General features: G+C 36.5%; 1 protein-coding gene across 1 annotated transcript in view; it reads right to left on the bottom strand.

Moving 5' to 3' along the window:
• PPA2 (inorganic pyrophosphatase 2) overlaps positions 1–14,329 on the bottom strand; it is a gene marked incomplete at its 3' end in the record, with an annotated part of 106,548 nt that overhangs the window by 30,034 nt on the left and 62,185 nt on the right. The window contains exon 7 of the mRNA XM_080697324.1: positions 5,530–5,656. Coding sequence (XP_080553450.1) covers positions 5,530–5,656 — 127 coding nt within the window. The remainder of the gene's footprint in view (positions 1–5,529; positions 5,657–14,329) is intronic.

Genomic DNA, 14,329 nt, shown 5'->3' with positions numbered 1-14,329 from the left:
ATTTATTGATCAATTACAAAAAAAAAAACCCTTATTGAGCACCTATGCCATGCCAGGCACTATATAGAATCATCCAGAGAACATTATCAAACTATATAAATTCACATCTCTAACTTTACCACTAATTTCCACAAACTGGGAATCATCTCCATTTCCACAGAGATCAGAAGAAAAAAAAATGCTCTTTTATCTGGATTATTTCCACCAAACCATAACACAGAGATAGGAAAACATATACAGTAACTGAAGATTTTAAATTTTAAATAAAAGTTAGTATCATAATTTTTAGTAATCTTTGCCCTTGCTATTTAAAAGAAAAAAAAATGATACCAGAAATGGTCTCATGCTAACATTTTGTCCAAAGTGGGGTTAAAAAATAAGATAAATGGAAAAGAAGTTTATAATTCTATGGAACTTTACTAAAGGAAAGAGTATACATTCATTTAAACAAAGTTCTCATCCTAGTACTATCTATGCTGTTCTCATGGAGTTAAACATGTATAACTAGCCCTTTCTAAACAAAAATCTGTGGGTGGCAAGAACATATTGTTTTTAATGTCTTTTTATAAATACTCACAAGAAACGACAGTATCATTTCATCACATTCACTTTATTTTCTGCACCACTAATAGAAGTTACTGCTCAGAGCACAGATTTTCTTAATAGTCTGTGCTTATTCAGGATTTCTAAAGATTTCTGTTTTCTAGACTCTACTTGTGTGTGTGTGTGTGTGTGTGTGTGTGTGTGTGTGTGTGGTACTGGGGATGAAACCCAGGGATCTTCTACCTCTGGGCTACACTCCCAGACCTATTTTATGATTTATTTATAAACAGGGTCTCACTAAGTTTCTGAGAGGCTCACTAAGTAGTTGAGGCTTCAAACCTACACAATCCTCCTGTCTCAGCCTTCCAAGTACTGGTATTACAAGCATGTGCCACCAATAAAGCAAAGGGGAGAATTTTAGAATTTAGGTCTCTTTCCTACTTTACCACATCATAAGTTTATGACTAAAAGCTAAAACAAACAAACAAATAAACAACAACAACAACAATAACAACAGCAAAACACCAGTATGAGATCAAGGTTCAAAAGAGAGACAACAGAGTTCCAGTAATTTAATTCTTAATTGCAATGCTTTTAACTCAGTTATTGTCCCTATTCCTCAACTGTCTCCTCCTACACCCCATCCCTTCAGAGCTATGCCTTTTAAGGTATAGCTATTAATAAAATCAAAGGGATGAAGATCAAAGGAGCTGCCTTCATCCTGGACTTCTAAATATTCTCACCATGCCTGAATCATTTAAGAGAAAATGGTGAGCACTGACAGGGAGTGACACATACAACAGGCCATTCCAGCATGTTAGGAGGGGGGCATGTGGTGATCATGAAGAGCATGGGCTCTGGACCCAGGCTGGAACTCAAATAGCTCATGTGCTTTTTTAGACAAATTATTAACCATTCTCAGCCAGGCGTGGTGGTGCAAGCTTGTAATCCCAGCATTTGGGAGGCTGAGACCGGAGGATCACGGTTCATGGACAGCCTCAGCTATTTAGTGAGGCCCTTTGCAACTCAGTGAGACAATGTTTCAAAATCAAAATAATAAATAGGGCAAGGGGTATAGCTCGAAGGTCCAATTCCCCTGGGTTCCATCCCCAGACCCGCAAAAACAAAACAAAACAAAACAAAATTCTCTCAACCAGGACCTCAGCTGCCTATCTGAGGAAATGAGGACAGCAGCACATCTTGTCTAAAGTTCTATTAACCAGATAATTCCCAAAGAAGCATGTGGCACGGTTCCTAGGTACACAGTAATGTTCCACAAGAGCCATTAGGATACTGTGGAGACGTGCTAACTCTCCACAGTATCCTCCTGTGAATATTCTTTCTTTTGGTTACAAAGGTGCACACTTAACATTTCCCAGTAAGACTGCTATTCCCACTTTTTTTGCTTCATCTTTTAATGACAGTATTATTTTCTAGGAAGAAGAAAACCAATTGGTCTATTGATATACTTATTTTTAAAAATTGCAAGTACACTAGAGTCTCACTAAGTAGCTGAGGCTGGCTTTGAAACTGTGCGATCCTCCTGTCTCAGCCTCCCAAGTACTGGGATTACAAGCATGTGCCATCATGCCTGGCTTACTTTTCATTTATTTAAAGACCAGCCCCCCAAAATCTCCTTTGCTCTGCAAGTTGAAATACCTTCTAGGGTTAAATTACCTTTTCATGACATTCCCTCTCCAATAAAAGGATCTTAGGCATAGCTGGAAGTTCTGAAGAAGTTGAAACATCTGCCTAGTGAATTTCTGAATTGCTAACTTATGAGATTTAATCAAGAAAGAAAAGAAACAAGCTGGCCCAGCATTCCAGTCTTCTAAAAGAGCTCTGAACTTGGTTATTTCATAACCAAGTGCTATTATCTCTAATGGCCAAGGCATTCTCCAGTAACAATTTAGGTGCCCCGGGAGTCTTATTAACTCTTTCAGGCTATTAAGGTATCAAGAGCATTAGGGCCTGGAACCTACTTACAGGGCATTAAATGGTCTTAGTGTTCTTCAAGTGTTAATGAGCCTTGGAGAACAATGAATGATAGAATAAAAGTGACCAATATTCTATCATGGAGTACAAGGAGTTTGGTTTCAAATGTTATTTACACTTTTTAAAGATTTTCACAGGACTAGTCTAGTTTTGGAAGTTGGAACTGGAAGATTTTAAAAAGGACGGTTAAATCGACAGGCTCACCTTCTCTATCTATTCAATAATTATTAATGAAGAGACTTCCATAGGGAGCGCTTGGCTGTTACTGATCAGTGTATCAATCACTAAAAAATTAGTCTCCACACCATTCAGCGATGTCTGAGCTCCACTGTAGAACTGTCTTGTGCCACTCTCTACACCCTCTGGGTGGAGCCTTCCAGACTCCCACAATCACAGATAGAAGTTATCCTTTCTCTTCAGTTAGTGACTTTGCCCTGTGGTTGCATAAGCACTTCCTACATTGAGAAAAGTGACTACAGTCAAGTCTGTTTCCCTCATGTGGGGGTCAGTCAGCATCAGCTCCTTGTATTCTAAATCTCACATGCCTCTGATGCTGTAGGTTTTTCTCTCACTGTTGCCTCTGAATGCCATCCAGACAGTGGGCTCATGTCTTATGGTTTTGTGCAATCATTGTATTGTAGTCCTGATACTCATTATAGTGTATTTTAAAAATATATTAACTTTTTTTTTTTTTTTTTTGGTGGTACTGGGGTTCCTGGAAGCCCTTCTACCTCCGGGCTACACTCCCAGACCTATTTTATATTTTTGAAACAGGGTCTCTTACGCCAGCGCGGCTGGCTTCGAACCTGCGCGATCCTCCTGTCTCCGCCTCCCAAGCGCGGGGATTACAAGTGTGCGCCACCACGCTCGGCTAAAATATATTAACTTTTTAAATTTAATAATATGAGTGAGAACATGTTGAAACCAATCTATTGTTTATAAAATAATAACAAGCCGGGTGTGGTGGCGCACGCTTGTAATCCCAGCATTAGGGAGGCTGAGACTGGAGGATCGTGGTTCGTGCACAGCCTCAGCTACTTAGTGAGGCCCTTCGCAACTCAGTGAGACCCTGTTTCAAAATAAAGAATAAAAAATTGGGCAGGGGTGTAGCTCGGAGGTCAAATGCCTCTGGGTTCCATCCCCAGACCCCCCACCCCGCAAAATAAATAAATAAATAAATAAAATAACAATAATAAATAAAATAAAATGGAATCTTTAAAAAAAAATAGTAACATTAAAATTACAGAAACACAGCCAGAAACAAAAGGTGATTTTTTTTTTTTTTCTTTTTACTAACTGAAACATGCTATCTGATGCAAAGGTTGGTTTTTAGTTCGGTCATGTCAAAGTTAGAAGTCATAAATATTATAAAGGGATATTACAGTCACCAGAGTCTACACATATGTTCACCGAGATTGAAAAAACTAGTTTTTGTGGAACTGGAAATTAAACCCAGGGGCAATCTACCTATGAGCTACAGCCCCAGTACTATTTTTTATTTTTTATTTTGAAATAAGGTCTCACTAAGTTGCAGAGGGCCTCACTAGGTAGCTGAGGCTGGCTGGGAATCTGCAATCCTCCTGTCTCAGCCTCCCAAGTACTGGGATTACAAGCATTTGCCACCACACCCAGCTCTTTTAAAAATTATTTTATCACAAATAAAACCACTTCAAAACTTCTTTGAAGAACCACAACTTAAATGTGTCTATATTAATAATGTAAAAAGAAAATCACTATCTCTTTTGTAACAAAAATTTCAATTTACAGTTATTTATATTAATATTAATGCATTAGAGGTCTTAACGTTACTTAAGTAGAAGTTGACCCCACCTCTAAAAAAAACAAAAGAAATTTCAGGAATTAATCTCCTGTGTAACTTTTTGTAAAAAGTTTTGGAAAATGTACACCAGCCAACAATGAAAAAGGCAAATCAAACAAAATAAAAAAAAAGGGAAGGATAGACTCTAAGAAAGAAAAGTAATCCAGGAAGCCACACAATGAGAAAGAAAACCCATTATAGCTCTATTATAGGCTTAGAGAATAGTTTGTGCAATATTAATGATCTAACAGATGATATAATAAACTATGTGAATTATAGTTACATAAAACACTGTAAATACTGTCAATTTTTAATTTCCACATTCAACTAAGAAAAGATAAAAAATAATTATACTTTGAGAATATAACTTAAACATTTTAAATTGATTTTTTTTCTTATAGTACTGGGAACTGAACTTAGGGCCTCCTGTATGCAGGGCAAGCATTCTATCACTGAGCTATAGAACCCAGCCAAACATAAATTTTTACACTATAGAACCAATAGTTGGAATAGAACAGATGGAAGCTGGATCTGAAGGGTAAGAACAAGAAAAATACAGAATCCTCTGAGGTGTCCTAAGTTCTATACTGGGTAATCAAGAGGTACTGCTTAAAGTCAATGGAACAGTAAAGGTAGATTGAGAACTGTTAGGATAATAAGTGAAATATGATAGCCTAATTGAGCAATGTTTAAGAAAGTAAATACCTGCTTTTTCAAAGTAGCAACTAAAGTCAATAAAGGAAATATATATGCATTAGGAAATAAAAATAAAAACACATTGTTCACAGAATAGAAGTGGCCAGTCAAAAGAAATAAGAACATTAAAAAAATATAGGAAAAGTAAGACGAAGTGGAGTTAGGAAGGAGGGAAAGAGAGAAGGAAGGGAAGGAGAAGGGAATGGAGGAGAATTCACTAAATGTAGATGCTTGGTATGAAGTATCATTAGTGTGTCAACATCTTTTCCTCTCTCATTACTCCTAGCAATATGACACTACTCAGAAAAAAACAGAAAAAAATGGGAAGAGAATAAAACAAAACATATATTTTTAACTCCCAAATATATAATTATTTTATACGAGCCCTAAGAGTTTCAGTGACATGCTAATTTAAGTTCTAAGAACTCCAATGACACACTAATTTACTTTTGTTTCCTGGAAAGTTCCAGACTTACCATGAAATTTTGCAGCTTCAGGATCATTCACATTGATAGCAATTAATTTCCAATCTGTTTCACCCTCATCAATAAGAGCCAAAATTCCAAGGATTTTCACAGGAATAACTTCTCCACAAGAAAGAACCTTTTAAGTGAAAACAAATTCATCATTTACAAGGCTTTAAAGAACTTATCCATATATCATAAAAAACATGTAAAGTGTCAAAGGCACCAGGACTAGTTGCGATAATTAAAAAATAGCGTAAAAATAGCCATAAAGTCTATCTTACAATGTCCCTTCTAGAATTATCTCAAAACCTTCATTTCTATCTATGATGGAATTATTGATTAAAAAAAACCAGTCCTCTCAGAAAACTGGACAAAACATATAAAAGCACCCTGTTAAACACTAAGCAATAGGCAGCGCAGGACTGTGATCCCAGAGTGAAGAAAACAACTGTGAAGAGCCACTCAGTTGCCTGGCTTTCTGCTCAATACACTTTCAAGACAAAGATGCAAAGAAGAGAACCCAGTTAGAGCCCAGGGTCTCGGGAACAGAGCTGAAAACAGACAGGGAAGATGAGGCACACGCAGTGTGTGGGGCGTGGGCTCAAGGTGAGAACGAACTCTGAAAATCTACACAGGGGCTCCCGTGACACTGTTGAAACATTAACCTGTGTGTGCGTGGGGTGAACGCCCAGGAAGCCAAGCAAACAGTAACTCTGGAGAACTGCACAAGGCGTTCCAATCACAAGGGAAACCACATGCTGCATGAGGAGTATTCAACAGATGGCCTGCACACAGGCATGCCTTAATGGAAGAGCTAAACTAACCCACAAGTAAAGGTCACAATAGACTTGGCATATCAAAGTTTTTTTTTTTTTTAATGCCCAGAAACAATCAAATGGTCTCTAAGTAACCATGTGCCAAAACAAATGCTTTTTTTTTTTTTTTTTTTGGTACTCGGGGTAGAACCCAGAGGCTTTCTACCTCCGGGCTATACTCCCAGACCTATTTTTATACTTTATTTGGAAACAGGGTCTTACTAAGTTGCTGTGAGCCTCACTATGTAGCCGAGGCTGGCTTTGAACATATGTGATCCTCCTGTCTCAGACGCCCAAGCGCTGGGATTACAAGTGTGCACCACCTCGCCCAGCACAAATACTTTTTAAAAGGAAACAAAATCTATCCAATAGCATAGCAGTCACAACAGCTAAACTTCTGTAGAAAATCTAAGCCCTAAATGAGGGTGGGGAAAATCATTCAACAGAAACAAATCCAGACATGACAAATGATGGAATTAACAGGAACTTTGAAACAACTATTGCAAATATGTTCATGGATTTAATAAAGATGAAAATGTGAAAGAAAAAAATAAAAAAATATAAGAATGATAGACAAACTGTATCCTTGAAGAGCTAAAAAATACATTATCTACAATGAAAAATCCAGATAAGTTTAACAACAAAATAGATACTGCAAAAGAGAAAACTAGTGAACTTGATGGCATAGTGACAGAAATGTTCCAAACTGAAGCACAAAGACAAAAAGGCTTTGAAGGAGAAATTAATAGCTAAGCGTGTTGGTGCATACTTGGGAGGCTGAGGCAGGAGGATCACAGGTTCAAGACAGCTTCAACAACCTACTGATATTTTCAGCAAACTAGCAAGACCCTATTTCAAAAACAAAAAAATTTAAAAAAGGGCTGTGGATATAGCTAGGAAGTAAACTGTCCCTGGTGTCGACTTCTAGAATTATTCCCCCGCAAAAAGTCAATAATAATCCTGATGACCTGTTGGGCAACATCAAGCAATCTCCTTCATGTAATATTGGAATTCCAGCATGAGAAAGAAGCAAAAAAAATATGTGAACAAATAATGTGCAAAAGGTTCCCAAATTTGGTGGAAAGCATAAACCTACAAATTGAGAGCACACCCAAATAAATAAATAAATAAATTAATTAAAAATTCCATTATATAAAAATAAAGAAAACCAAACTGGACATATCCAAATGAAATTGATGAAAACCAGTGACACAGAATAAACATTATAGGCAGATGGGTGGGAAGAAATTGTATGTAAGAGTATCAAAGTTGGCGCATGCTTGTAATCCCATTACTTGGGAGGCTGAGACAGGAGGATCCAGGTTCACAACCAGCCTCAGCTACTTAGTGAGGCCCTTCGGAACTTAGTCCATGTTTCAAAATGAAGAATAAAAAACAGGGCTGGGGGTGTAGCTCAGAGGTAGAATGCCCATGGGTTCCATTCCCAGTACTGGGAAAAAAAAAAAAAGTATCAAAAGAAGGATAGCTGATTTCTCTTTAGAAACAATAAATCCAAAAGCCAAAATAATAGAACTTTTAAAATTCTCAAAGAAAGACTACCAATATACAATGTCTGGAGTCAGAGAGATTGTGCAAGTGTCAAGAGGAAATTGAAGTAATGGAAATATTCTATATTCTGACTAGAAGGGGTGGAAGTTACGTCGTGGGTATAACATTTGCCCAAAGTCATTAAATTTTATACCTAAAGCATGTGTTTTTACTGAATATAAGCCATATATTAATAAAAATTAATAGTGAAAAAATAAACAAAATATTAGCAACTTATATATTACACCTAAAGATAAAGTTCTCTTGCACATGAAAAGTTACTCAAAATTAAGAGGAAAATCACCAAAAACTCAATTAAAAATGGGAATAAACCATGACAGGCAATTAGAGAAGAAAAATGAAAAGTTTTAATGGTATAAAAAAGTTCAAGTTCAGTCGTAATATAACCACCTTGTAATCTAAGCTAATATTCTGGTTAGTGTTCCCAGAAATTTTCACAGAATAGGAAGTTGCCTCTATCTCCATCTTCTCCCCAGTATTTTGCTTCCTTGATTTTTGTACCAGTATCAGTAATGGCTTAGGAAGATTTGAGAAAGCTCTGATTATTAATAGATATATTTCAAAAATAATTGTGTCAGAATAGCAGACCTGGAGAAAGACTTGGTTTCGGTCAAGAAGCAAACAGCTACTGAAACGTAGATTGACTTAGCTAAAAGTAATTAGCAAGTCGATATGAGAGGGGAACTAGGACTTTCTCTGAATGTACCAGTATTGGGAATGGCTTAGTAAGATTTGAGAAAGCTCTGGTTATTAATAGATATATTTCAAAAATAATTGTGTCAAAATGGCAGACCTGGAGAAAGACTTTGTTTCTGTCAGGAAGCAAACAGCTATTGAAACTTAGATTGACTTAGCTAAAAGTAATTAGCAAGTCAATAGGAGAGGGGGACTAGGACTTTCTCTGTCTAAAGACAGATCTACATAATAATTACATAATCTAGCTAGGATGAGAGGAGGGGGTTGACCTGATCTTTGATCATGACCTTCATGAAAAGAGACCTAGGCGGAAAGGACACCTGGGCTCCACCTTGGCAGGGAAATAAGGGGAGGAACCTTACAGGGTTTTTACTATGTCAGAATTATGTAAACAAGATGGAGGTCATGTGTATAAAAAAGCTGGGTCCACGTGTTGCATCTTTGGTGAATTTGTTTGAATCCCCCCCCCCACTTCCTGTGCTATTTCTGAATGGCATGGGGCTTTAACTATCTTCTGTATTTCCATCTTTTTAATAAACTTCTTTAAATCTTCAGCAAGAATCCAGGCTAATGTGTATTTACCCTTAGCTCAGGACAAGAACCCGTGGTTTTTTTGTTCTTGTTTTTGTGTTTTGTTGTGGTTTGAGGTAAATTGTGTCTGGGACCCTAACAGGGGTCCCTGGGGACAGTCTCCCCACAACCATAACATATTCTCAAATTGTAACAATTTTGGGGGGAATTTATCTGGCTGACAGCACTAACCTATGAAGGGAATCATTTTTCCTGGTCTATCTAGAGGAATGAGAAATTGAAGAAAATCCTGTGATTTCATTATAATGACCAAAATAAGCTCCCAAATTGTGGACAGTATGTGGCAGTCATGTGTGCCTAGAAATGCATTGTTCCATTAACAAGAAATTCACAAATAAAAACAAAGTAAAAGAAACAAGGAAATGAGAATAAAGACGCTTTCCCATGTTCCAGGGTGACACTCCTCCTATCTTAGAATGTAAGACTTCAGTGCAAGACTTCAGTACCAGAGTATTAAGTACTCATTCCCTGATGCCTAACCAACATTTAAAATGATATTTATATTAAAAAGTTAAATATCATTTAACTAAAAAGTATTGAATTTAAAAATCCAAATAAAATTACTTTGAATAAGCAAAAATATAATTCATATATTTAAAAAATATAGTATGAAGTAGATAATTGAAGCCCCAAATTTAAGATGTTTATATATAATTTTTTTTTTTTTTTGGTGGTACTGGGGGTGGAACCCAGAAGCTTTCTACCTCCGGGCTATACTCCCAGACCTTTTTTATATTTTATTTGGAAACAGGGTCTCACTAAGTTGCTGAGAGCCTCACTAAGTAGCTGAGGCTGGCTTCGAACCCATGAGATCCTCCTTTCTCAGCCTCCCAAGTGCGGGGATTACAAGCGTGCGCCACCACGCCCGGCTATGTATAATTTTTTGTATCATAAATTTATTGTAGAATTATCCTCCTGAAATGCAAGGGAAATTGCTTTACCCATTAGGCAAATTTTAAATGGCTAAAAGAAAACAATTTGATCATGTCCCAGTCATTTTTCTAATGCAGTGTTATGATTACTTGTGAATTAATGGCTGATGTGATACATTCCTCTCTATATAATATGTATATTTACATCTATCTCTATATAATATGTATTATATAATGTATATTTTATTGGTGTATTGTAGTCACACATCTTATTGAAGAGGTACAAGATGGTAGCAGCAAACATGCACACATCACTCATTTAGCCCTTTCCCAATTCCCACCCCATTCCCTCCCTCCTGCCTCCTTCTCATGTTTGGCTTAGTGACTGTACATCATGTACATTAGGGCATTTCCCTCTTCCTCCTCCCATCCCCCTCAGTTAGGTCGCCTTATTTGCTCATCTAAGGTTTCTCCTCCTTTGTTTAGAGTTCCTCTTATGACCCATTTTCATCCTAGCTTCTGCATATTAGGGGGTATATATATAAATTTAAAGTATCTACTAGTTCCAGAAACTCAGTAGATTAAAGTTAATCTACTAGTTCCAGAATTCTCAAGTCTCTTGAGAATCCTTATATTTGTTATTTCTCTATTTTGGGGAACTGGAGATTGAACCCAGGGCCATTCTACCTCCGAGCTCCACCCATGGCTCTATTTTTTATTATTTGTTTTGAGACAGGGCCTCAAAAAGTAGCTGAGGCTGGCCTTGAACCTTGATCCTCCTGTCTCAGCCTCTCAAATACTGGGAATACAAGCCTGTGCCACCATGCCTGGCTCAAGAATCCTTTTAAATTGCTTCACAGTAACTTTTTTTGTTAGTTACTAATGAAAAGCCCAATGTATTAAAATAGTCTTAAGAAGGTAATAAATGAGAATAAAAATATGTCAATGTTAAAGATAAATAAATAACAGGTTTCTTGAAATGCCTAGGAGATTTTAGGAAAAAAATTTAAAACAGCAAGATGTTGAAGCTGATTTTTTTAAATTCTTTATTTTGAAACAGGGTCTCACTGAGTTGCAAAGGGCCTCACTAAGTAGTAGCTGAGGCTGTCCTCAAACCATGATCATCCTATTTCAGTCTCCCAAATGCTGGGATTATAAGCTTGCGCCACCACGCCCACGCCAGGCTGAAGCTGATTTTCTTGTGCTTAAGAAATTTGTTCCAGTGATTTCCTCAAGTAGCCAATGCCTGCATTCTTCCTATATACTTTTATTTTTAAAGGTTTAGCTATAGAATTTCACTGTAAGCTTGACATTTGAATACATACATTATTATTTTATTATTTATTTATTTATTTTGGTGGTACTGGTGTTCCTGAAAACCCTTCTATCTCTGGGCTACACTCCCAGACCCTATATATATATATATATATATATATATATATATATATATATATACATACACACACACAAATATATACTATATACACACAAATATATACAAATATATATATATACACAAATATATACTATATACTACATACAAAAATATATATGTAGACATATATATATACATATTAATACACATATATGTATATAAACAGGGTCTTTTAAGCCAGCAAGGCTTCGAACTAGCGCGATCCTCTTGCCTCCGCCTCCCAAGTGCGGGGATTACAAGCTTGTGCCACCACCATACCTGGCTGACTACATACTTTATAAAAATGATATGCAAGAGAAAGTTGCTGTTGTGTGTTGTAATTAGTTTGAGAAACACAACTGGTTAAACCATAAAGTCAATTCTTTCAGAACATTTCAAAATTATTCTAAAGTCCTAATATAAATCTGCATGAAGCTATAATTATACAATAGATTAATGTTATTGTATAACTGAAACCTCACTTTTAGGGGGAGATAGTTATATTAACCAGACTCCCACATGCTTGGCTTCCATTAAATACCCAAAACTGTATCAGGTACACACATACATTCTTGTTCTCAAAATCTTGTTTAGAATTACAGGCTTTAGACATTAGGCCAGAAGAGAATACTATAAAGCCAAATAAAGGTGGGTTTAAGTGAATGTGAGTATCAACTCTGTGTGCATCATTTTCCACATCTTGCCTTCCTCATTTACTACACCACTATCTTGCTCTAGAAAGTGTCAGAGTAGTTCTGCAAGAGTATGAGAGAGAGAGAAGAGGAGCTGAAAAATCAGAAGACTATTGCAATACTTTACATACAAAGAAATGTGTGTATTAGGGAGTAGACGGTGGATCATTTAAAGGAAATCCATAAAAAGAAAAGTATCAAGAGCAAGAGGAGAAAAGTGAGCATTTACCAAGCACTATGGTGGGCACAATACAATGTCCTCTATGTAGATCATATCATTTAACACCCAGACATTACTGTGCAGGGTACATATCACTCCCATCGTTAGAAATGAGAATACTGAGACTCAAAACAATTAATTTATGCCTGAAATCAGAATTCAGGAGCAACCTGGGATTCACACCAAAGCTTCTGCTTCCCATCAAGTTTGAGGTAAGAGATGTCAGATCAGTCCCTTGCCTGAGGCCAGGAGATGGGACAGGGAAGAATTACCAATGGGTGGATAACATGTGGGGGGATGAATATGTTCATGATCTTGATTTGCTAACAGTTTTGCATGTACTTAAGTCATCAGTTTGTAAACTTTAAATATGTACAGCTCATATAATTTATTGTATGTCACCGGGTGTGGGCACGCTTGTGATCCCTGCACTTGGGAGGCGGAGACAGGAGGATCGCGCAGGTTTGCAGCCAGCTGCACTGGCTTAAGAGACCCTGTTTCCACATAAAAAGTATAATTTATTGTATGTCAATTATATTTCAATAAAACTGGGGAGGGGACAACAATTAAAGCTAAAACTTTAAAAACACATCTACTGCTTTCCTGGTTAAAAATGAAAGCCCCAGCTGAAACAAGACATATAACTTGTTTGAATTTTAAGTTAATCACAATACCATTTATACCTACTGGGAGGACTATCATTTGAAAAAAAGGATAATAGTAAGTATTAGTGTCAGCTGGGAATGGTGGCGCACGCTTGTAATCCCAGCATTCGGGAGGCTGAGACCAGAGGATCGTAGTTTGTGGACAGCCTCAGCTACTTAGTGAGACCTGCAACTCAGTGAGACCCAGTTTCAAAATAAAGAATAAAAAATAGGGCAGGGGGTGTAGCTCGGAGGTAGAATGCTCCTAGGTTCCATCCCCAGACCCACACACACACAAAAAAAGTATTAGTGTAGATGTGGAAAAATTGGACTCTTCCATTGTGGATGGGAATGCACAATGCTTGGAAAACAGTGTGGTGAAAAGTTAAACTTAGAATTTCCATATAACCCAATAATTCTACTCTTGGTTGAAAAGAAGTATTCAAACAAAAGCTTGTAAATGAATGTTCTTAGAAGTAGTGTTCATAATAGACAAAAGGTGGAATATTATAAATGTTCATCAACTCATTAGTGGATAAGGAAAATACAGTATTGTCCATCAATGGAGCATCAGTCTTAAAAGGAAATTAAGTGCAAATACATGATACAACATGGGTGAATCTCAAAAGCAAGATAAGTGAAAAAAGCCAGACACAAAAAGTTATATATGATTCCATTTATGTGAAATATCCAGAATAGATCAATCAACAGGCAGCAGATTAAGCCTCCAGGGGTTAGGAGGAAAATGGAATGGACAGTAATGGTTAATGAGTTTCCTTTTGGGGTCATGAAAGTGTCTGGGACTAAATGGGGATGATTGGTTAAACAACACTATGAGTGTGTTAAATGCCACCTAATTTAATGTACACTTTAAAATGGTATGTAATTTTGTTATGTTAATTTAATATCACTTTAAAAAAAACCACAAATTAATTTAAATGATGGTGGTTGTTCATAGTTATAGCACATGATAAAAAATGAACTATAACAAAACAGTTACCATCCCTAATCAGTAAGTGGATGCTTATTTTCTTCCAAATTCTGCTTCTGAATTCTTTCAGAACTGAAATAAGCAAATGATTACTTTTTTGTGTGTATACCTACAGAATTGATCAGACAATAAAATCTTCAAAACTTATCAAAGACTACTTAAAACAAAAGGATACACAAAATATCTGCAAAAAATTATTGAAATATATCTTATTTAAATCATGTCTGATTTAAACAAATGTACTTTAATGAAAGCAGAACTCAAAAATTAGGACTCTAACCTTTCACGCAATAACAATTGAAATA

Source organism: Muscardinus avellanarius (assembly GCF_963383645.1).
Source record: "Muscardinus avellanarius genome assembly, chromosome: 6".
Lineage (NCBI taxonomy): Eukaryota > Metazoa > Chordata > Mammalia > Rodentia > Gliridae > Muscardinus > Muscardinus avellanarius.
The sequence above is the reverse complement of the archived record's forward strand: the minus strand, read 5'-3'. Positions and strand labels throughout refer to the sequence as shown.